The following is a 25000-nucleotide window of genomic DNA, read 5'->3' on the forward strand; positions in this document are numbered from 1 at the left end:
TTATTATTATTATTATTATATATATATATATATATATATATATATATATATATATATATATATATATATATATATATCAACAATGATATGAGAGGTATTGGTATTCAGAAGACCCAAGATGGCAAGCAAGGCTATGTAACTGCTACGACAGGACCGTAGTTATACTTTCGGTTCGAAAATATTACAACTGAAGATTCTAATGCGGGCCTTGTGTGAGCATGTGTATGTTAAACAAAATGAAACAAGAAAGCCAAGCCTGTGTGGAATTTATAAAACATTTATAAAGAGAAAGGTCTTACAGCTGTTTCTGCGATATTGGGGATATTCCTTCGTCAGATACGATATGAGAGAGTTAACTATTGTTTCCCTCAAATAAACTCTCTCATATCGTCTCTGATGAAGAGATATCCCTAATATCCCAGAAACAGCTTTAAGTCTTTGTTTTTTTAAATGCCCTATAAATTCCACACGGCCTTGGCTTTGTTGTCTCATCTTATTTAACACACACACACACACACACACACACACACACACATATATATACACACACACATATATATACACACACACACATACACACACACACACACACACATATACACACACACACATACACACACACACACACACACACACACACACACACACACACACACACACACACATAACTGCTTTAAAAATCTTTCGATTTTTGATTATTTCTATATATGACAAGCTTGTGCACACTTTACAAGTACCAACTTGCCCCCGCATATACGCACTTGCCGAAGGCGCTACACAAAGAGATGTAATTTACAAGTACGGGGTTGTGAAGCAAATTACTTAACCACGCAACTATATATCCACACCTTTGTATATTCCAGGTAAGTATTCGGCTATGGTGTGTGTACAACTACATATAATTTCAATAGATCCTTAACCACTTATTTTCTCTGAAATTGCAATTAATTCATTGAAAGGGCAACAATGTATTCAGTTAAGAGTGTTTAAATCCTATTGATAAAATATAAAGCATTAATGTTCTGATAAAAATATTTGAAAAGAAAATGTATGAAATATAATTAGGTGAAACTTCAAACTTCCAATAATCAATTAAAAAATAAAAGAACTACAAGCGTTATTCACAATAGTAATGTTGCTACAAGATTTCCGTTAAAAATAAGTGGCAAATGAAAACATTAAAAATAGTTGGTGATTTTTCTATGAAATATCACATAAATAAAATTTAAGACGAAAAATGCAAATAAGCAAAATCAAGCATACAAAAACACAAAATCTGCCATGCTGTATCGATTTTTGTTTGTATGCAGCACAATTATTAAAACCAAAATTCTTTGACGTGTCTACGCAATAGTTTTTTTCAGAATAAATATAAAAAAGCCGGGAGATATCAGAGTTTCAAAATAGCAATATATTTTAGAATATACGAATACTTAATTACTATTCTCACACATATATCCTCTATTATGCTCTATATCAAAATATGTCACGAATTGTTTTCTGTTGATTGAAAATAAAGCTATTGTTTTGTCAAGGAAATTATATTCGGTACATATGCAATATATTGCTAGTCCTTAGTAGGTGCATTATAGCCTAATGGTTAATGTTGTGGAAGGATTCTGATCAGCCTACCAAGTGACTAAATGTGAACTGATGCATTCTTATAAAGTAAAGAACTGTGAGCGATTGGTAGTTCAGGTGGGTAAGCTGTTCCCTGTGAGTCGTTGATTGGGAGCGTTGAGTCTCGTGTAATAGTAATCGTATTGCGTCATGTAAGTACTTTCGTTTCCCCTGCTTCGTTAAATTCTATATCCAACATACAAAGATGTAAAATGTAAGAACTTCGCTTCGCTATCAGGACATCCCGGTTCAATCCGCGGCATGACATCTTAAGTAATTATATATTTTTTGTCTAACCACAGCTTGACCTATACTCTGTGAATGAAACTAAGTAGAGAGAAACTGTGTAGAAGCCCATCAAGTGGCTTGTACTTGTAAATCAAAAGGTACAGTCTTGTCACACATTGTGTCAAGCAAATTAGTTTAAGGGTATACGTGTCTGTGGAATACTCAGCCACTTACACGTTAATTCAAGAGCAAGTAATTTAGCTGTGCAAACAACTGAATCATCAATGTCCAGCGACGAAGATCCACCACCGTTATTAGAGTTTGTTTAAAGAGGGCTTTATGACTGTTACACTTTAGATATACTTAACTAGTGAACGAAATGGAAGGCATAAACGTTATATTTAACACAATGAAACATGTTCGAGTGTTACCCTTTAGACATACTTACCAATGAGAAGAAATCGTTATATTTATCATAATGAAACAGAATTGAGAGTTACATTTTAAAGATTATTGACCACGGAAAAAAATGAAACACAATCGCAATATTTCGCATAACGAAACATTGCTATGAAGATCTAAAATGATATGTATCGACACAGAAATAAGAAAAAAGTATAAAACTTTACGTGGAAGTTTTGCGGATCCATTTAGTATCAATATATTGCGGATCCATTTAGTATAAATATATTGCTGATCCAGTTTGTATAAATATATTCTTTTCTACTCTAGGGACAAGGCACGAAATTTTGAGTGAGGGGGGCAGTCGATTAGATTGACCCCCAGTGCGTAACTGGTACTTAATTTATCGACCCCGAAAGGATGAAAGGTAAAGTCGACCTCGGCGGAATTTGAAATCATAACGTAAAGACAGACGAAATACCGCTAAGGATTTCGCCCGGCGGGCTAACGATTCTGCCAGCTTGCCGCCCTATTAAGTATAAATATATTTGTGAAGGAAAATGTCAAATAGTAGACGCATCGATGTTAAATGCACGCCATAACAAGCCGACGGGAGGCCTCCATGTGATGGTTTGAACTGTTCGAAATAGCAGCAAAATCTCCAATTCACTCGTTATTGTCATAAACATCACGGAAACATGGGATAAATGTAATCTAGAATTCGTTTGGAATGAGCACCACTGGAAAACACCTGCATATATATCTAATGGTTCTGGAACAACTTAGCGATAATCAACAACCTCGAAAGCAGCATGGAAGACTTTAACTCATCCGTCAATGTATTGAGAACAACCCGCACCAGTGTCGATTTAATCTCTTATCCCTGTAGAGTCGATAAATATAGATATAGACTGGAGTTCATTCAATGGAATATTCTTATTTCAAACAAAGTTATCGCATTGTCCTAATACACGAAATATATATTAAATGATTGATCGTCGAGTCGTTAACTGTCAGTTCGTCGGAAACAATATATGTTTTGGGGAAACAGACACAACAAATAACTTTTCTATTTATTTAAAGTCAATAAAATATGTGCGAGTGTGAGTCAAAGCATTATGCCCTTCCCTATCAAATATTAGCCTTGTACCTAGACAATGGAAAGCTAACTATGAAATTTTTTACCGAGAAAAATTACTAATGCTATCAGAAAAAAATGTTTTTTTTTTCAAATTAGCGGGAGACTGTGCTTCAGCAGAGAACAAAATTAGTTTCATATTCAACAGTTAGTAGAAGAAAATATTCGGAAATCAATTAAAATAAGCTGTAAAATCAATTTTTTTCTCTTTATTTTGACTTGGTGTATTATTTAAATCTAGAAATATATTAGAACTGTTTTTATATGAAGGAAAGACATGAGATACGAAAAAATAAGAACTTTGTTATTAGTGAAATTAATTCGTGTCTTGAATTATTTTATAAGATATTTAACAATTTATTTTGCCTCATCTCTTAAATATAGAACTGTATTATCTAATCGGTACGGAGCCGACATTAGACTTCATTGGAGACATATAGAGAAACTCCATCAAAAACTAGCTCGTCTTTCAAACCATCTAACTTTCCTGTGTAGAAGCCTTAAAATTCACCCCATAATTGCCCACGGGCATATGGCGTAGTGGTTAAGAGCGCGGGCTACTAACCCCAAGGTTCCGAGTTCGATTCACGGCAGCGACCTGATTAATAATAGTAATAATAATAATAATAATATAATAATAGTAACATCGCTAGGAATGAGAACCCAGGTTCGAAATTTCCCCAAGACACCTGACGAAGGCTGGAGGGTATATCAGCCGAAACGTTGTGTTAACAACAAAAAAGATGAGGACAAATATCCGTCAAATGTAAATAATGTAAATAATGTAAATAATTCCTCATCTCTTAAATATAGAACTGTATTATCTAATCGGTACGGAGCCGACATTAGACTTCATTGGAGACATATAGAGAAACTCCATCAAAAACTAGCTCGTCTTTCAAACCATCTAACTTTCCTGTGTAGAAGCCTTAAAATTCACCCCATAATTGCCCACGGGCATATAGCGTAGTGGTTAAGAGCGCGGGCTACTAACCCCAAGGTTCCGAGTTCGATTCACGGCAGCGACCTGATTAATAATAGTAATAATAATAATAATAATATAATAATAGTAACATCGCTAGGAATGAGAACCCAGGTTCGAAATTTCCCCAAGACACCTGACGAAGGCTGGAGGGTATATCAGCCGAAACGTTGTGTTAACAACAAAAAAGATGAGGACAAGTATCCGTCAAATGTAAATAATGTAAATAATGTAAATATTTCCTTATCTCTTAAATATAGAACTGTATTATTTCTTTGATCGACATTCCGCGTCTGTATAATGTTGGTTGAAGCAGATCTACTGGACGGTCAACGCTACCAAATAAAATGGGGCAGAACTCCTATTTGGTGGGTAGGTGGAGAGAGAACGGTCTCTAGATATATAGATATGCGATGAATATGAAAAGCCGTTTGAAACACAAGCTGCTGTTTGGCAAGGAATAACACTCAACAGCCATCCGACCTAAAGCCACTAGTAAAACAATGGGGAATAACATGTTGGTCATATGAGTTCAGCGAAAAAGTCATCCACTTATCAACGCTGACATTCATATGATGATGAGAGAGAAATTTCTTCGAAATCAACTTCCGGGATCATCAAGTTCTGGAAGTGTATTATTACTGGCATTTATTGACCAAGTGATAATGGATGTTCATAACATGCCAAAGATTTCAAAGATAATATAATACATAATATTTGAGTTAGTCAGTTATAACCTAACTATATACAATACCTCTTTTTCTGTAGAAAACTTTTAATTTATCAAGACAAAATCGGTACTAAAAAACCAAAAGATTTTGTTTATGCCAGAATAAGAATTTAGTAAAATCAGTAAAATATCCTTTCTGCTATACGCACAGAGTCTGGAACTTTAGAGCAAGGGAACAGTGCTTGACCGGTACTTATTTTATCGACCTCGAAAAGATTAAAAGCAAAGTCGCCGTCTTCGGAATTTAAATTCAGAACGTAAAGACGGAGAAAATGACGTGAAGCATTCTGCCCGGCGTCCTAACAGACTTGCCCGGACGGTGCCTTAGTAAAATTGTGTGTGTGTGCGTGTGTGTGTGTGGGGTGTGTGTGTTTTTGTGTGTGTGTGTGTGCGTGTGTGTGTATGTGTGTGTGTATGTGCGAGTGTGTGCGTGTGTGTGTATATGTATGCATGCATATATCTATATGTGTATGTATCTCTATGTATGTATATATATATATATATATATATATATATATATATATATATATATATATATATATATATATATATATATATATATATATATATATATATATATAAGGGTTAAAAATAGGTTGGTTAAAGTTTTCTGAAACATGAGTTTTAAGCATTATTTTTGACGATGATATAACTAAAGCCAGCTTTTGGGATATTACTCTTAACTTGCCTAATGATTCATATTTCCCATACCATAAACCCTCAGCTAATCTAAAATATATTAGCTCTTTCAGAAATCATTATAAGGCTATTACATGGACTTTAGTTAGGAATATTTCACTTAGACTTTCTAGATTATCTGCTAATGTTGATATATTCAACGATAAAGCCGAATTTTATAATCCTGCTTTACCTAAAACAGGCTATAAAGGAATAATTATCTATATTAACTCTATTGACATTAATTCTACCTCCATTAATCAGGACATGAAATCAAGTCATAACGATATTAATGATATAAATTTTAGTTCGAATAACAACACTAAATCAGGTAATGTAATTCTGCAGCGTAAGGGAGATAACTGTTCTTTAAGAACCTTTATTCGTTATAAACGTACATCGACTTTTAAAGATAATTATCCTAATAACAAGGTATTTCCAAGGAAAACTGTTTGGTTGATGATTCCATATGGTAAGCAGATCATATCCTGCTTCCCTTACCAGTTTCCTGAAGCTATAGATAAGAATTATCCTCAAAATTCAAGATGCTATTCCATTATTAATTCACACATCCTTACTCTACATTTAGACATATCAATAAACGAGACAATACTGGGCTTAATAAATTTAATTTGGTCTCTAAAGGAACATAATAAACTATTTGATTTGGAGTGGAATATTCTATCTAAATCATTTCCATACGATAAAGATAATTTTTTTCTTCGCTCTGTAACGATGAAGTGTATTTCATCCTGTTCTCAGAGAATCCTCTTGTAAACACTTTTAAAGAACACGTTTATCGATGCAAACGTTGGAAAAACATACCTATAAGTGATTTCCTATAAGAGATTTCTTCCAGTCTATAAAATTCAACCGTTAAGAGTCTTCTTACATTTCACTTACATTAAATATATCTATTTCCTTGTCTTTAATCTTTATTCCTATTCACATATCGCACTTTTAATTTTCTGCTAATTTCTTTCTTCCTCCCCCTTCTCTTTCTCTAAATTGCCTTTGACGTTATATCTATTAATTTTTTTTTAAACAACGTACCAGCGTTCCCTTCATCATATATGCAGTAATGACATTCAATTAAATTGGTCTTATTGATGCGTTTTGTTGACCTTTTTTCCCCTTGATAAGAAGATTGCATTGCTTTACATCATTTTATTCCTTCTGGAATAATACCAATGTTTTCTTCGAAACATATATCCGAAGTAAAAAGATTTGAATAACACCTTCGTTTAACTCCATATATATATATATATATATATATATATATATATATATATATATATATATATATATATATATATATATATATATATATATATATATATATATATATATATATATATATATATCTGTGTCTGTGTCCCTTTCCATTTTCTTTTCCCTCTAGGATGTTATGACAGCGAAAGCTGTTTAGGAAATTCTATCTAAACCGGAACACAAGATTTTCACATTGATATTTGAATTTTTTTGCGTTTCTATAACATTATTTACTTTTATTCGTTCCCTAACTTCATGGCCATATAACAACAAGCCAGTCGACGCTAAAAATCTCTATTCAATGCACCTGAAGAGACCCAGACTGATTGGTCGAAACATATGTTATACCTAATAAAAGTCTAAAACGAAATCCATTTCCTACTATTAATTAATACTACTACTCTAACTGCCACTGCAGAGTCCCTGAAGTAAATCCTTCGGAAGTATACCACAACTGCGGACGACAACAGGTAGCCTAAACTGTGCTAGTGCTCTAACTCTACTCAATATTCAAACACACTAATTGACAAATTATTTTTTATTATTACTTTATAGATATATATACTTATTTATATATATAATAGTTATATATATATATAATACTTATTTAACTTAAATTTATGCTGGCTCACGATAAGTTCGTGAACATTCAATACCTGTCACTTCTGCGGCTTTTTCGCCAGATGTGTGGATGATATCTCCATGTTAACATAATCTTATGAGGAGGCTGATACAAAATGCAATATGTTCAGCAATCGATGTACATATACAATTTAAATTCAAAATCGCAGTGAACGGATCCATCTCCATTACGTTTTACAGAAAAGTAGCATGCAGACGCCTATTTGTACATTATAATTCATCCTTGCCCTACATGATACGCAGTAAATGCAGCAAGGTAGGAAGCTTAAACACCAACAGTATATCATTCCGAATAGTCCTGATGGAGAGTAGCTATTCATACTCTTTCACTAAACGCCAGGATATCACCAGACTACCAAATAAAACCCACACATCTAAGGATAACGCGTTTTTGATAGTGCAACATCTTAAAAAAAAAAAACAACTGTTGCAATTCACCGTGAGATCTGTAAGGTGGGGATTGAACATACCACCGGCATACACCGGACCTCCTCTGAGAGGGAATCTAACTAAAAACAAGTCAAGATACAATCATTATCTTGTATTCGTTGTCCATCAGCCCCATCAATAATGAAAATATATGCCTACGGTCCTACGAGGTGTATAAAATCGCGTGTTGCAAATATAAGGAATTATACATGGGAAGTACTATCAGGTAGGTTCACATACGGTTAAAGAACACTTCTATGTTAATGATTCTTCTATACAAAAAACACCTACAGAAATGTCACGGACAGGCCATTCAGATTTCCATTGCAACTACAGAAACATTGAACGCTTGAGAATAAAAGAAGCCAGTTTAATTAACAAGTGCAACCCACGCATTAACAACAGAACCAATCTGAACGCAGCTGTTTGGATACAATAGCAACAAAAATACACACAAGCACACGCACGTACACACGCACACAGATCGACACAGATACACAAACACACACATATACGCATACACTACAGGACAGAAATGCTTGCTCAGAAGACCATTTCTCCAAAGATTTCCGAAAGAAGGGGTCTTAAGTCTAAATATGGATATACAAAGTAAAAGTACAGAACATCTACGTGTATTATTTAAAAAAAAAAATTTGCATTGTTTCTGCTTTATAAAATATAACTCTCTCTCTCTATCTCATCCCCATATATATATATATATATATATATATATATATATATATATATATATATATATATATATATATATATATATATATATATCGTGGCACTCCGTCGTTTACGACGACGAGGGTTCCAGTTGATCCGATCAACGGAACAGCTTGCTCGTGAAATTAACGTGCAAGTGGCTAAGCACTGCACGGACACGTGTACCCTTAACGTACTTCTCGGGGAGATTCAGTGTGACACAAAATGTGACAAGGCTGGCCCTTTGAAATACAGGTACGACAGAAACAGGAAGAAAAAGTGAAAGAAAGTTGTGGTGAAAGAAAGTTGTGGCGAAAGAGTACAGCAGAGTTCACCCCCATCCCCCCACTGCCGGAGCCTCGTGAAGCTTTAGGTTTTTTTGCTCAATAAACATTCATATCGCCTGGCTGAGAATCGAAACCGCGATCCTATGACAGCGAGTCCACTGCCCTAAGCACTGGGTCATTCCGCCTACACACACACACACACACACACACACACACACACACACACACACACACACACACACACACACACACACACACATATATATATAAGCAAACATGCTAGTTCTAAAATCTCTCTAAGAGATCAACGCAGTAGCGAGTTGCTATCATCTCTAGCAGACGAGGTCTCCAGTACTGAGGAGTGGCAGAAATAGCTCGAAACTAGGACTGGTCTAGTGGACCCATCGCTAGGAGATGGTAGGGATTCGCTTGCAATTTTATCGGATGCAGCTGTGCATCGTCAAACAGCTAGAGGAGATGTCCTCTTGGCGTTAAAAAACCGCAGTAGAGTCCGCTGGAACGGACGGCTATGTTAAAGTGGCTACGAATATTTTATATATATATATATATATATATATATATATATATATATATATATATATATATATATATATATTTATAAATATAATTAAGGGATCAGCAAATATTTGCTTCACCATATACCGAAGTTCAGAAATAGCAGCTAAAAAAGCTGAGAATCCCACAGATAGCATAATGGTGCTTTCATACCGATGGGCTTGGTAAAAATTGTTAATTGTTAATTGATTTATTAATTAATAAATTGATAATCTTTTACCCTTTTAATTTGTAATATATATATATATATATATATATATATATATATATATATATATATATATAGGGCAGGGAATCGTCAATTAGTAATAAAATTAATAATTAACAATTTTGCCGAGTAGCTCAGTATGAAAAAACTTTTATCGGTAAAACCATTTATAATCATAAATATATAGGGATTAGCAGTAGACTGCTTCTCCAACATACTGAGAATTCAGAAATAGTTCTTTGACTGCTATTTCTGAATAATCAGTATGTTGGAGAAGCAGGCTACTGCTAATCCCCATATATTTATGATTATATATATATATATATATATATATATATATATATATATATATAGTTGTTGTAGAATCTCCTGTCAAACTCGATTGTATAGGCATCTGAACAAAGTGACCCTTTCCCTGACCGTCCGTATATTCCAGTGTAACTTAGGTTACATTACCATAGGAATTCTTCCTATTTAGAGACAGCAGTGTATGATTTGACGGAGGTTTAGCTGTTACATCAAGTAATTTAGGTGACACCAGAGAGCTCCCACTCCTGTTCAATACACACATTGTGTTGTCGAAGACTATAGATAACTCACAGTTGAAAGAAGTTATGAAAGCTTCTCTCTGCAGTTATGCCGCTCATATTTCCCTACAATGAGACGAACATCACAAGTTGATATATTTGTGAATGTTTAAAAGTAAATTCAACTTTCAAAAAATTGATTTTCGATCTTCTATTTATTTATCTATTCACTTGTGGGCGCTTACTTAAGCACATACACACACATGCACACACACACACACACACAAACACGCACATGCGTGTATATATTATACTTACATTCTTTCCAGCATTGGCATTCCACTGAATGCATGACAACCAAAGGATCTAATAAAATTGCCTTTTACTTCTAGCTCAATAAGACGTGGGTTGTGTATGAAGCTGTGATCTGGTATGTAAATAATATTGTTTGATTTCAGTTGCCTGCAAGATAGAATGAAAAGTGCATCAGGATTAATACCAAATAAACATAATATCAACGTTAAGTTTTCCTTTTATTTAGAAATAAGCATTATTGTTACAGTGTCTAATGTTATGGTAACAATACCAAGGATAATAACTCGAAATAATTATTTTTCTGCCCTTTTGATTCTACGTTTTGGTTCGTAGTATTTGCAAGATATTTTCTGAAGACTGATATTAGCTAAAATAAAGGGTTCGATATAGTTTCAAGGAGAGATATCCGGAGGTTGCTGGCTTAATAAGAGCGATCAAAAAATAATACATAAAAATTGGTAAAAATGACATGGTAAAAGTTCATATCACTTTCATAATGAAGCACGCTTTTTTAGAGCTTGAATCAACGAAGAGGTATCTGTAAGTCACTTGACCTACCAGAAACAGAAGCAAAATTTTCCTAATTGAAAGAAAAAAATTAATGAAAACACATTGATCGATGCAGTTATTAATATAATGTACAAGAATGTGGGCTGATCATAGGGTGGATACATTTGCTCGTAAATCTGCTCAGCGAAGAATGATCGGAGGAAAGTAACAACTTGATAGGTTATATGAATGATTTCATAGGTTTATATGTAGTACTTATCTTCTAGAGGAACAGTTTTTTGTCAATAGTTTAGTAGTGAATCGACTTAGGAGATATAAAAGAAAAGTCCAACTCGGGAGAATTTGAATTTAATTTGAAAATCCATGTAAAACGCTGTAGGTGACTATTTTTCTTTATATTATTATTTCATTTTATTTTATTCTCAGGAGAGTTGTTTGCACTAACACGGCTAGAAATGCTCCTAAGGGAACTAATTTATCGTTAACTCGGAGATGAAAGTTGCAGAAATAACAATAGCAACAGCAAATAACAAACAGGAACTAGTTTTCTCAGAGAACACCAGTCAAATCTTCAGAGACGACGTCGAAAGAGATTGTTTCGGCCTGACTTCGAAGTACCTAGGTAAAAGAACGGAACCAAAAAGCTATCGCTCAGGAACAAGATTTAAAGGATGAAAATATAAGCATTAACAACATATTTTTCACTAGCTTTACTAGCGGATAACATCTGTAGACGTTACTAAGCAGTCAAAGAAGGAAAGAAAATAACATGGCAACCTTTTTTCCCTAAAGACATTCCTTCCTTGTTTGAGCAATTCCTCGAAGTACAAGGAAGGATGATAGTGACCTGCGACTGATTTGAGAAGGAGGGAAGTTGGTTTTCAATTGTTCTCAAAAGAACAATTGGAGAAATCCTTAGGTGATGTGCGGATCTCTGAGGATTCCATCTACGAAAGTTGGGCATTTGGGAGTGTTCCTCTTCATAGACAATCAAAAGGAAGTGTTGGTGCACCATACAGCTTCACCGTTTATTCTGCAAGGCATGAATGTTGTGAGAATGCAATGATATGTGTGTATGAATGTTTATGTTGTTTGCGTATACGTGTTTATACAAAAATATACATGCTGTTCATGTATGTACTTTTTATACGTAACTCTTTTGGCTAGCTTTTCATTACCATACTGCATCATGTCGTTCTCGTTAACTCATTCTCAACTCGCTAGCCAAAATTATTATTTGTCTATCGTATCTGTCAAAGAAGTTGAATAAAACCTTATTTCCAATACGGCAATTCTGTTCTCCTTACAAACGCTTGTCAGTCTGAAATTGTCCGTTCTGTACTCTGGTATTTACATTTCAATTTATTCAACTTCTTTCAAACATGGATCGATTTCTACGTCCAGAACGATTTGACGCAGGTCCTAATTCAACAAGCAATGAAATTACTGGCACAGGACCTTCATCAACTTTATTAATACTTTAGAACAGCATCAAACAGATAAACTGAATACACTTATCAACTATATTGCTTCATCAGTGTACGAATACGTAGCTGATTGCTTTTCATATGACGATGCAATACAAATATTACAGAATCTCTACGTGAAACCCAGGAATGAAATTTTTGCAAGACGTCTACTGACTACGCATAAACAAGAATGCAGTCAACGTCTCGATGAATTTTTACAAAGACTCAAATCATTAGCCAAGGATTGTAATTTTCAATCAGTTTCCGCTGAGAAGTATAGAGGCGATTCTAGCCGAGACGCTTTCATCACCGGATTGCAATCTAATGATATTCGACAAAGGCTTCTCGAATAGAAAATACCTGATCTTCAAACGGCTTATAATGAAGCCAGATCATTTGAAATGGCCTGTACCTACTCAAAATCTTACCATTTATCACCTCAATCAGCCTACAATTGTGCAGCAACGGATAATCTAACCACGGATGTGGGCGAAAGTATGGTAGCCGCCACGAACAGTAACAGTAAATGCTATTTTTGCGGGAATAACCGTCATCCTCGCTACAAGTGTCCTGTTAAGGAGGCCACATGTAAAAACTGTAACAAGAAGGGTCATTTTGCAGTTTTCTCAGGAGCTACGAAAATACTATCAAATTCAGTGTTACACGCTAACTGAATACTATTTAATAAATTGTGAACATATATGATACATGGTTACATTTGGCGAGTAAAAGAATAAACAAAGTGTTTCTTGGGTATTGATATAGCACATGGGGTAAAGTCAGGATTAGAATTATTAACACTTAAGTTGGTTATCTTACACGTTCATATGGTCTACTGGCGCTGACACGACGGGAGTAGAAACTGGATTTTCATCTCTTTCAGATCACGATTATTTATAATAAATGATTCTTTTTAGTTTTGGCTCAAAGTCAACAGTTTTAGGGAGTGGGTCAATCGATCTCATTGATCATAGTACTTTACTACTGCTTTTTTAATCAACCTCGAAAGGAAGAAGTAACATATTTTATTTTTTGACTGGCATACTGAATTTGATAGTATTTTCGTAGCTCCTGAGAAAACTGCAAAATGCCACATAAGTACCTAATGTAGCTGTAAACTGAAAGCACTTCGTTTCAATAATATAATGGATTGAGTCAGAGACTACAAGCCCGTCCCTTGGTTAAAAATTTTCTATAGAATAAATCGATTTTGCCTCAATATGTCCTACCTGTCATACAATTTTTTCACTCGTTTCGTTCCCAAGCTGTCAGATTTTAAGAATATTTTGTTTTCATCTGCAAATCATTTTCTTCCAAAATGTTGTATTTGAAAATTCCGAATTTATTTCTCGTGGGATTACAATACGTCAATCTATTTATCTAATTTATGAATGACAGCCAAGCATCTCGTTATTTTGTAAACTATATTTGAAGTAATATATTTTCAATAGAATAAGAATGAATTAAAGAATTTCATTGTTGAATAATTAATGGAATATTAAATGTTTTTTTTAGATTTCCAGATCTCATGGAAAGAGAATAGTTCTTTCTGAGAGAGAAACAATTTACTTTGTTCAATTATTAACACAAGTGATAATGTTCATTTTTTCATACATGTATGAATTAAAGTTTTATAAAGAAGCAGTATCTAAAGACTGGGTGACAGTAAATACTAATGGCTTATATGTATGAAAAGTTAGATGGACGAATAGTTGAAAAGCAATGCGTATGTCACTCTGTCCTTCTGTCTGTCTGTCTGTCTGTCTGTCTGTCTGTCTGTCTGTTTGTCTGTCTGTCTGTCTGTCTGTATTTGTTGATATGCACTGCATAGATAGTAATATATGATTGTTCTCGTGGTTATTATGTGAAATATCCACTCGTCGATGGGTGTCCTCACTTGAGAAGTTTCAAGTGTAATGGATCGTTTCACACAAGTCACCACACATATCCTATAATACAACACAGTACAAATCCAGCCACAAAACGGACCAAAACTTCGGTTCCATCCGAAAATATTCAATGGAGTGCTTCTTCGTGGCTTACGAGTGTCAAGCCTGTCATTATAAGTTAATATGTAACAAGGAAATTTTACGGTCATGGTATTCTGCTATCTGTTTGAAGTTTTGGACCATTCAAGATTACGACAATGACATTTGTCATGGCCACAATACAGATCTTACGAAAGACAGATCTTTTGGTTGATTATTCGTGAAGTTTCATTATAATCACCTGTATAATCACGTGTATTATTCAGTATAGTCATACACATAATTTAATTAAAACAGAGATCATCGTTATTTTTTTTTTGTGCTCATATAGGTGCAGGCGTGGCTTCACAATTATATGCTTTCTGGTTCAGTCCTACTGCGAGGGTTGGACAAAATAATGGAAACATCTAGCATCATAATTTTAGAATATCTATAAAACCGTCAAAAGCTTGTTTATTTTTATGTTTTTGTTTATATTTATTATTAGTGTTGCTTAACATGTTTTGCTAAAATTGCTGTTTCTTTTCAGATATCATCAGAAAAGGATAATTAAAATTCATTAAAATGTAAGGTGTATCAAGAAGTACTGTCTCGAAAGTAATAGCAGCCTTTGAGAAAGAGGGAAAAACCTCCTCGTCGAAACAAAACTCTGGATGAAGACCAAAGCTTTCTGATAAGGACTGTCGGACTTTTACGTGAATTGCTAGAAAGGATAACGAAAGTACAGCTCCCAAAATTACTGCAAAGCTTAATGACCAACTTGAGAACCCAGTTTTCACAAAACCTGTTCACCGGGAGCTGCACAAAGCCAAGCCGGGTTTCACAGGAGGGCTGCAATTGGAAAACCACTACTTTCAAAAACAAACGTTGCAAAGCGTTTAGAGTGGAGTAAAAACCTACAGAATTGGTCCCTAGAGCAGTGGAAGAATGTTATTTTCTCGGACGAGTCATCCTTTATCTTATTTCCGACCACGTGTGGAGACAGTCAAAAGAAGCATTTGACCCAGACTGCCTTGTTCCAACTGTTGAACATGGAAGAGGATCTATGATGATTTTGTTTTTGGAGGGGGCTATATCTTGGAAATCCGCCGACCCAAATGACATTTTATCTGATCAAGTTCATCCTAGGAGGGCAACACAATCTTTCAGGATGATAATGCACCAATTCACACAGCTAAAGTTGTTACTGAATGGCACGAAGAACATTGGAGTGAAGTTGAACATCTTATGTGGCCATCACAGTCCCCAGATCTCAATATTATTGAACATTTATGGTGCATTAAAAAACAAAAAACGAAAACAAGGAGTCAATATCCTCCACCATCATCACTATAAGAACTGAAGACTGCTTTAACTGAAGAATGAACAAAACTTGCTTTCGAAACAAAACTTCGTACAAGTCCATACCTCGTAGAATTCAAACTGTAATTACTGCCAAAGCGATCCTACACCATGTTAAAATTAATTTGTTTGAAATTTTAAGGTGTTGCCATTATTTTGTCTAACCCCTGTATATGTGTGTATATATATATATGTATATATATATATATATATATATATATATATATATATATATATATATATATATATATATATATATATATATATATATATATATATACGTGTGTGTGTCTTTGTGTCTGGGATTTCCCTCAGCACTGCTTGACAACCGGTGTTTGTGTGTTTACGTACCCTTAACTTAGCGGTTAGATAGAATAAGTACCAGGCTTAGAAAATGTACTGGGGCCGATTCATTCGACTAAGAATTCTTCGAGGTGGTGCTCCAGCATGGCTGCAGCCTATTAACTGAAACAAGTAAAAGATAAAAGATGAAGGATATACAAAAGCCCGGTAACGCAATCCTGAATACTAACTATGTCTGACCAAAAATATCAAGTGTTTGCAGCTAGATCACCTTTGCACATAGATATGCTCGCTCAAAGCTGGCCCCAAAAACAAAATAATTATATCGCGTGTCCAATTGTTTATAATTTCAAACAGAATATTTTAGTGTTGAAACTAATCGACACATCTTCTTATCTGATCAACAAGTAAACTGAAGAGGTAACTCTGAGGAGTTTTGGGCTGAGCTTTTGATTACATCTGTAGCTACGAACAGAATGAGTAGAAAATGTTGGCTTTGTTAGTGTAACATTTATAAGTAAATACACGTAATAAAATGTGGATGCTGCTATTTCTGCATAACAACAATGTTATTAGTTTTAGGATAATTTTGTTTATTAAAAGAACACTGATACTAGAGCTTATTGTAGTTTATTTGCATAAGCAGCTTTATATGTGATATTTGTGGTGGCTTATACTTGTTTTGTAAATGTTATGTTTGTTCTCTGTAGGCGTGAGAAATATGTTGGTTTTCTGTTAGGCTGAAAGCCTTGATCACAAGTTTATTCATTACAAATATATATACTTACAATTTTTCCAAATTCGGTAACAATTCAATAGCATTCGGTATTTCAGACAGCCTATTTTCATTCAGTTGTCTGTCGAATAATAAGACAAGTCACAAGTTGAATAAAAAATATTTTGTTTGAAAGTGAAAATGTTTCCTATCTTACAGAAAAAAAATAAACACAACAAAAAACTAAGTATAGAGTTAAAAAATGAAATGAAAAAGAAGGAAACTTTGCTTCTCCTGACAACGCAAAAAAGTAAATTGATAGCTTACTTTTACATTGTGACTATTAGAACAATAGTCAATGGTAATATTTGTTCGAATTGTAATGGCAATTGCACAAGCACTACTTTATTGCAGCACGTGCTGACATTTACTATTAAGGATTCTGTTTCTCAATAAACACACACACACACACACACACACACACATATATATATATATATGCATATATATATATATATATATATATATATGCACGCACACACAGACACACACACACACACACACACACACACACACACACACACACACACACACACACATATATATATATATATATATATATACAAATATCCTTTTTTTTAAAGTGGAAACAATGAAAACAAAACAGAGAGTAGGATCGAATATCATAAAATACATGACTGAATATTTTATTTCAGCGTAATGAAATTTGATATATAAAATATTTTTACATGAGAAAGAACTATAGCTACTGAATAGTTTTCAATGGAACAACATCGATTTGTGTTTTGTCAAAGGTGAGCTTTCAGTTCCTCAATGTATAAGTTATCAGAATGTTCTGAAAACTTCATTGGTTTGTAAAACTTCTATTCATGTAACATTCTTTTATTTCTTTGTTTCTAAAATAAATACGCATTTTAATTTTAAATATAAAATATTGCATCGAGAAAAGAAAAATATCTTTTCAGCTGAAATGTCTTTTATATTATAATGAAAAAAAAATTATTACTTTACATTGATATATCGATCATATTTCTCTAAATAACGAATAACAGTGGTGCTGCTGTTATTCGGTTTATAATACATTATACAGCTGCTGTGAGTATACGGACAAATACGAATTATAGTTGCGTACACATTATCTTAATTTTATTACAAGGCAAAATAGCTGGAGAAATCAGCGTCTTACTACATAGCTGTGTCGTTAAGATGCATAGATGGACGGTCAAGAAGTTCACTTCATAACAATGTTGTTCCAGATTGGTTCTAGTGGCTCATAAACTGAGCAAATATCTTTGCAACAATCTCGGATTGATCATAATTTGAGATTGAAATTTTGTAGCCAGAAATTGTACAGAAACTAATCATTTATATGCACACGTGTTTGTATGTCCGTCCATGCTATCCTGTGTTTATGTTACACCGATCTAAAACTAGTGTTACTTATCTTGTTTGTGCCTGTTTCTGCCTCTATGACTTAGCAGTTCGAAAGGTAAGATTTGATAAAATAACTACTCTGATCAACAGGATCAGCTGAACCCTTTCGAACTGTGTTCCAGCATGACGACAGTCCAATGACTGGAACCAGTAAAAGAGAAAAGAAGCAAATATCGCTCAGTAAATTTCAGTAATAACCCCCTCATTACTAAAGATCAAAACATGTTGAGTGAAATTTCTAAGAATTTCAGAAGACGTTAAAAAATGTTTTTAGCGATGTGATAAAGCAACATGTTTTATTAAGGGATAAAAAGAAATGTTTTTCAATGAAATTTAGTTTCGTATGAAGAGTAACTTTGTCCTTCATTATTCAGTGGGCAGAAAAATAAGTGCCAGTCGCTTAGTGATTCTTACTGCAACCTAAATCCTGTACGCAACTTTAATCTTACTACAGCATCCAGCAGTGTTAACATATGTAATGCTAATTCTAAATACTACAAATATTTGATGACGATTTTTATAATAACTGCAAACAAGAATATATATACTTAGAGATGGCCAACTATAAACAAAAGCAAGAGGAAAAAGCGTGACTTGATCAAATACATATCCTTCTTTTCATTCATTATCTTCATTGTATTTTCAGTCACGTGTGAATAATGCAATACATAACGGATACTGAAGATAGCACAATAGAAGCATCTTTTCTTTTGTTAAATTCGACAGTGGGGACGAAGTACTTGTCAACCACACTGTCTCAGATTGTGAGCTAAACACGTTACATTATGCTTTCTGGAATTACTGTCTGGAATTTCACGAAATATAAACCTACATAATTTCAAACCGAACACCTGTAGTGCCAACCGATTCTTGGTCGCAGAAACCGACGGAGGACGGTTATTATATATATGTATATATAAAAATTATAATACAGAGTAAAAATCATTGATGATTTTACCAGGTGATCAGCGCAGAAATAAAAACATCATAGGTAAATTTTACAAAATATTTTATAATTATATACATAATTATAACAAGGGATTGGCTATACACCCCATCACGCACTGTAAAAATAGACGCCAGAAGACACTATTACCACCTTAAAATCTCCGAGAATAATACACTAAGTTGTAGGCAAGCAAAAGAAAGATAATGAATCAAACTTATAGTTAACCGTGTACAAGATCTTGTTTCATGCTTGGATATAAAAGGAAAATGTGAATTCTACTTTGCAGTATATTTCTATGAGTATGGATGGATATTGGTTATGCGACGTCGCGGCTCGCATGCATATTTTGAGATACTCGCAAATTTATGCTATGGAATATCGCTGCTGATGTAATATTTTTTACTTTAAGTTTGAAACAGGGTCTTGTACACGGTTAACCATAAGTTCGATTCATTATCTCATTTTTTACTTGCCTACAACTTAGTGTGTTATTCTCGGAGATTTTAGGGTGGTAGTAGTGTCTTCTGGCGCCTATTTTTACAGTGCGTGGTGAGGCGTATAGCCAATCCCTTATTATAATTAGGTATATAATTATAAAATATTGTATATATATATATATATATATATATATATATATATATATATATATATATATAGCACAAACGGCATGTTTTAAAGAATTTTACGATAACTGAAATAAATTTATAAACTTAATTAACAGTTTTTACGTCATACAATTTGACAAGCTCCATGTATATTGGATCACTCATCAGAGTATGTATCCCCTTATTCTTCTGTTCAGGAAGAGATATGACAGCAATCACCGTGTAAGTCAAACGTAAATCAGAACCATGTTGAAATCATTAAACTACTTTTTTCAGTCGTACACTTACCAACATCAGGATTAAATAACATGCATAATACATATACATACAAATAAATACACATTATACTTATGAGTACGCATATACTTAAGAAAACAGTGGTTTGAAAACAAGTGCATTAGTGGCTTAACAACAAGTATAAAGAAAAATAATTGCAAATAAGATAATATCAAAGATTCATAATACTTACAAATAATCTAAGTCCTTCAAATTTGCGAATGACATGTATTCTATCGAACTTATTTTATTGGCATGAAGAAATCTGGAAAATATAGAAAGTAAATAACAAGTTAAATGTAAAATTTTAATCTTTAGCTGAAATTATACAGATTTTGTAAGATTTTGTTAATATTCTTTTGATAAACATTCTCTATTTGAATAGATATTTGAAGCCGACTGCTTTAATACTTTTCAGATCGGAGATTTCTTGATTTGAAATCTGGTATCTGATCTGCAATAGATTAGAATCAAATATTTCTCATTAGATCATGTGAAATTGATGTGACATCGTTTTCACAAACACTACTCAGCGTTATTAAAACAATCAACTATTTCTGTTCAAAAACTGAAATCATGAACTATGTTATGAGATTTATTGCTTGTATTTACAGCATTGTGTGTGTGCAAATTAATAAAGAAAGTTTAGAGAAATTTAGCCTGTAATATTTGGTAGAATGTTCCACAGGGTTCGACTTAGCGTTTCATCTTTTCGGGGTCGATAAAATAAGTATCTGTTCAATACTGGAGTCAATGTAATTGACTTATCCCCTTCTCCGAAATTGCTGACCTTGTGCCAAAATTTGAAATGAATATTTGATAGAATGTTAGGTAAAGAGCATTATGGTATTTAGTTACTTCTCATTACGTTCAGGGTTCAAATACATCCACATCCAAACTTGCCTTACACCTTTCTAGGAGCAATAAAATAAGGTACCGGACAATAGCTAAAACTTTCGCGTATTGTAGACATAAAGACGAATAGCGATAACTTTGTCACAAGGCCAGATATTTTTATGTTGGGTTGAGTTGGCAGTTGATTATATTAATTCTAGAACATACCCGGAATTTTTATTTCATTACCCCAGAAATACGATAGGTCAACTGCACCAGAAAGGCATTCAGATTCAGACCGTCAAGGTATTGAATCTGAAGCCTTTACGAGTCTGTCATCGACTACGCTTTTTTCAGTTTTTAAACACAAGTGGAAAAGCGGAACCGTAACGTTTTTGTAAGACACTCAAGGCTTATTACATATAATGTGTGAGGGGAGAAATGTCTGTAAGATACAACGACACCGTGTGAACACAACAATGATGGAGAGTGAGAAAAGCCTGAAACAATCCGATGTGAAAGAGAGAGCAGATAAAGAGGCCCGGGTTATAATGAGTATAAAGTTAAACCCTAAAACGTTCTTTAACTTCGCCAAGTAAACGGCCACATTACCCAACAAGGGATCTTCATATAAAAGGATGGCTCCCTCACAAGAAACCCAAGGAGGACAAGTAGAATATTGAATGAACAGTTCAAAAGTGATTTCCGTTAGGACACAGACAATTGAAAAAAGCAGAGAGGTTCTTTGCCTCTACACCTGTAACCAGGAAGGCAGTAATAATTGATTACGTAGATATCAATTATGTGATACCTACCATGGATGAAATAGACGTAAACTCAGCTGCTGGTCCTGATGGATTCCTAGCAATCCTTCTCAAATCATTCAAAGAGTCCTTGTAAAACCACTGTAGCTTCTTTTTACATTGCAAGAGGTAAGCTCCCAGGCAAATTATATGAGGGAATAATATGCCCTATCCATAAAAGGAAAAGCAGAGCAGATGCTAAAAATCCTAGGCCTAACTCTCTGACCTCACACATCATCAAAGTCAGGGAACGAATAGTCCGAAGGAAACTAATTCGTTGCGATATATCTCGACTTCGGAAGAGTCTTTGTTAAAGTCAACATTGCATAACATCTAACAAGCTACGTGTTCTGGACATAGTCCGAAAACTTGGAGTTATTTTTCATGATAGAAGTCAGGCAGTGGTGACCAATGGAGTCACCTCTAATGAAACTCAGATAGTTAGTAATGTACAGACGATACATATGTCTATAAGAGTATACAGAACCTTGAAGAAGTCTCACACTTAGAGCAAGAGTTGGATGCAACATACAGGCCGGTTGAGGACAATAATATGCAGTTTAATGCTGGAAAATTCCAAGCCCTGAAATGCAGAAAAGCTACACTGACCCAGGAAGTATTGCAATCGCTAAATCAAAATCAATGCGTGACCTGGGCATTGACATGATTAATGATGCATCTTTCCACGTGCATATTACTAAATTGGGAATAAATGAGAGAACAGGAAACCACAATGGTCCTCTAGAGGACAATTGTCTTCAGCTGCTTAGACTACTGCTCCTAATTATGGTCACCACACAGTGCAAAATTAACGGAGAAACTTGAAGCATCCAAGTGAAGCTATACAAAGATTGTCTCAGTGCGACAGGTCAGCAACTGGAAAAAGCTGAAGAAGTTAAGACTCTACTCCTTAGAGTGAAGACCGGAAAGATACGCAGTGATACGCATATGGAAAATCTTGGAAGCATTTGAATCAAGCTTTGGCTCTGAAAGTTATCAGAACGGGGCGCCACTTCTTAGTGTCAAAGATACCAAAATTGCCATCATGATACATCATCAGCTTGTGTTTCAAGATTCGACAGCTCTTCAATATCTTCCCAAAAAGCCGGAGAAGTCATCATGGAGTGGATGTAGTTGTCTTCAAATCAAACCTGGATCTCCTCCTGTCAAGAGTTCTGGATTAACCTAACTTGTGGCAGGAAACGTAAATGAAGGTAGCAACATCAAACTCCCTCATTCACCAAATGCCACATATCATAAGAGGTTTTCAAGTAAGTGCAGCCAAATTAACGACGATGCCCTGGCATGATCGCAACTCTCAAACTGAAACTAGTAAAAGCGTAATTGCAGAAACGGTTAGATGACCCAAATCAGTGAAAGATAAATGTCTTGATAACAGGCACCATCAAGCATCGCGGAGCAAATGCAAATTAACACTACTTCAGTTAGCATTACCGCAATATTAATCAATTTATTTCAATACAATTCATTACAACTATACATCATATCTCAGTTTGTCTAATGTTTCGAAAGCTCTTCGGAAGCGCTTTACGACATGCATTTTCTTGGAAAACTCGATATGTCTAATTATAAATGAAGCGACTTTTAGCTCATTGTCATTATAGAGTTTATTGCTTAAATAACATCGAGGGATGAAGTAAATTCTAGAAACAAATTGTTTATATCATTACTTCAGTGACATTAATCTGTATCGCTGATACTCGAAAAAAATAAGCTCTAGGATTTATGCTGCTTACGTCTAGTCATGACATCAGCATCCGTCACATATCACAAGAATGGGATTACATAAACAGTAATCATGATTCGTTTTTTCACATCCTAGTTGTCTAAATTTGATGTTCAACAATAATTTCCTTGTTTTAACATACAATTTATACGATTAGGTTCGAGATCAGGAATTCATGTGTTGTATGTTGCTATTTTGCACATTTCTTCTCTTCTGTGTACAACTGCAGTTGTTCAATGATTTCCGTTAAGAGGGTAATAGAGATTGTGCAAATGTCAGAGATCCGATCAAAATGCTTAATTACATCCATTTTATTATACAGCATTTTCCTGAGCAAATCGATTCCTAGTTGATTCATTTGCATTTCTCCTAAATTGATAAATAAATCGATAAAATATTGGCTTCCAATTTTGGGGCAAGGCTAGCAATTTTGGGGAAGGGGGAAGTCGATGACAACTACAAATAGTACATTTTTTTTATCGATTCCAAAAAGATGAAAGACAAAGTTGACCTCGAAGGAATTTGCACTCAGAACATAAAGGCAGATGAAATGCCGCTTAGCGTATTAACGAGTCTTTCAGCTCGCCGCCTTAGCGAGATGCGATATAAATATCACGTATTTATACTTTTAATCACTAATTAAAATTTTCACCATCTTATTAAAGATAATTATCATGATAATAATACTACTGATTATGATGAGGATAATCCCTCTCTTCATTTTCTTCTCCTTCATCGTTGCCTTTTCTCAATTTTTTATACTCAAACGTTCTTAATGTAACTGGATTCCAGATAATGAAAGAACTCACAATGCTTCACTATACGTCAGCTTTCCTACTAGTCAAAAATATCTCACATGGCTATTGTTGCTATATATTTGTTCCATATTCTTACTTCAATAATACTTTCCAGAAGATTCTAGGGACTAATAAATATCAACAATAAGCTAAATCAATCAGTTTAGGCCTCCTCATAAAATCGGCTCTTTGTATCGTCGACAGTAATCCCATGTTTCAGTTTTGTCCATTGTTTCTTATTTTTTTGCATTTTGACTCATTCTTCTATACTGTGCCTTATTATTTCACATTGTGTTCCATGCCTCTATATTCTGACTCCCAGTGTTGCTCGTAGCAATATCGATTCTTATCTTCCCTATCGATAAAATACTATGTGAGCCGATTTAATTGATTATAGCTGTCCACTAAAATATTTAGTCGCGTGTCTAATCAAGTGAAAATTTTATTACTTTCTACTTCGTATCAA

At 34.2% G+C, this 25000-nt stretch overlaps 1 protein-coding gene across 6 annotated transcripts in view; it reads right to left on the minus strand.

The window, feature by feature from the left end:
• The window catches only part of LOC106873188 (uncharacterized), a 713512-nt gene that overhangs the window by 315966 nt on the left and 372546 nt on the right, over positions 1-25000 (minus strand). For all 6 annotated transcript variants that reach the window (XR_016242634.1, XM_089355369.1, XM_089355373.1 and 3 more), the window contains 3 exons: positions 20547-20618; positions 17142-17210; positions 10746-10889 (listed from right to left, as the gene is read on the minus strand). Coding sequence is in view for 5 of the 6 variants with exons in the window: in XM_089355369.1 (XP_089211495.1) it covers positions 10746-10889; positions 17142-17210; positions 20547-20618 (285 nt within the window). In the remaining variant the exon portion in view is untranslated. The remainder of the gene's footprint in view (positions 1-10745; positions 10890-17141; positions 17211-20546; positions 20619-25000) is intronic.

The sequence above is a fragment of the Octopus bimaculoides genome, chromosome 7 (genome assembly GCF_046866305.1).
Source record: "Octopus bimaculoides isolate indiv1 chromosome 7, ASM4686630v1, whole genome shotgun sequence".
NCBI classification, from domain to species: Eukaryota; Metazoa; Mollusca; class Cephalopoda; order Octopoda; family Octopodidae; genus Octopus; species Octopus bimaculoides.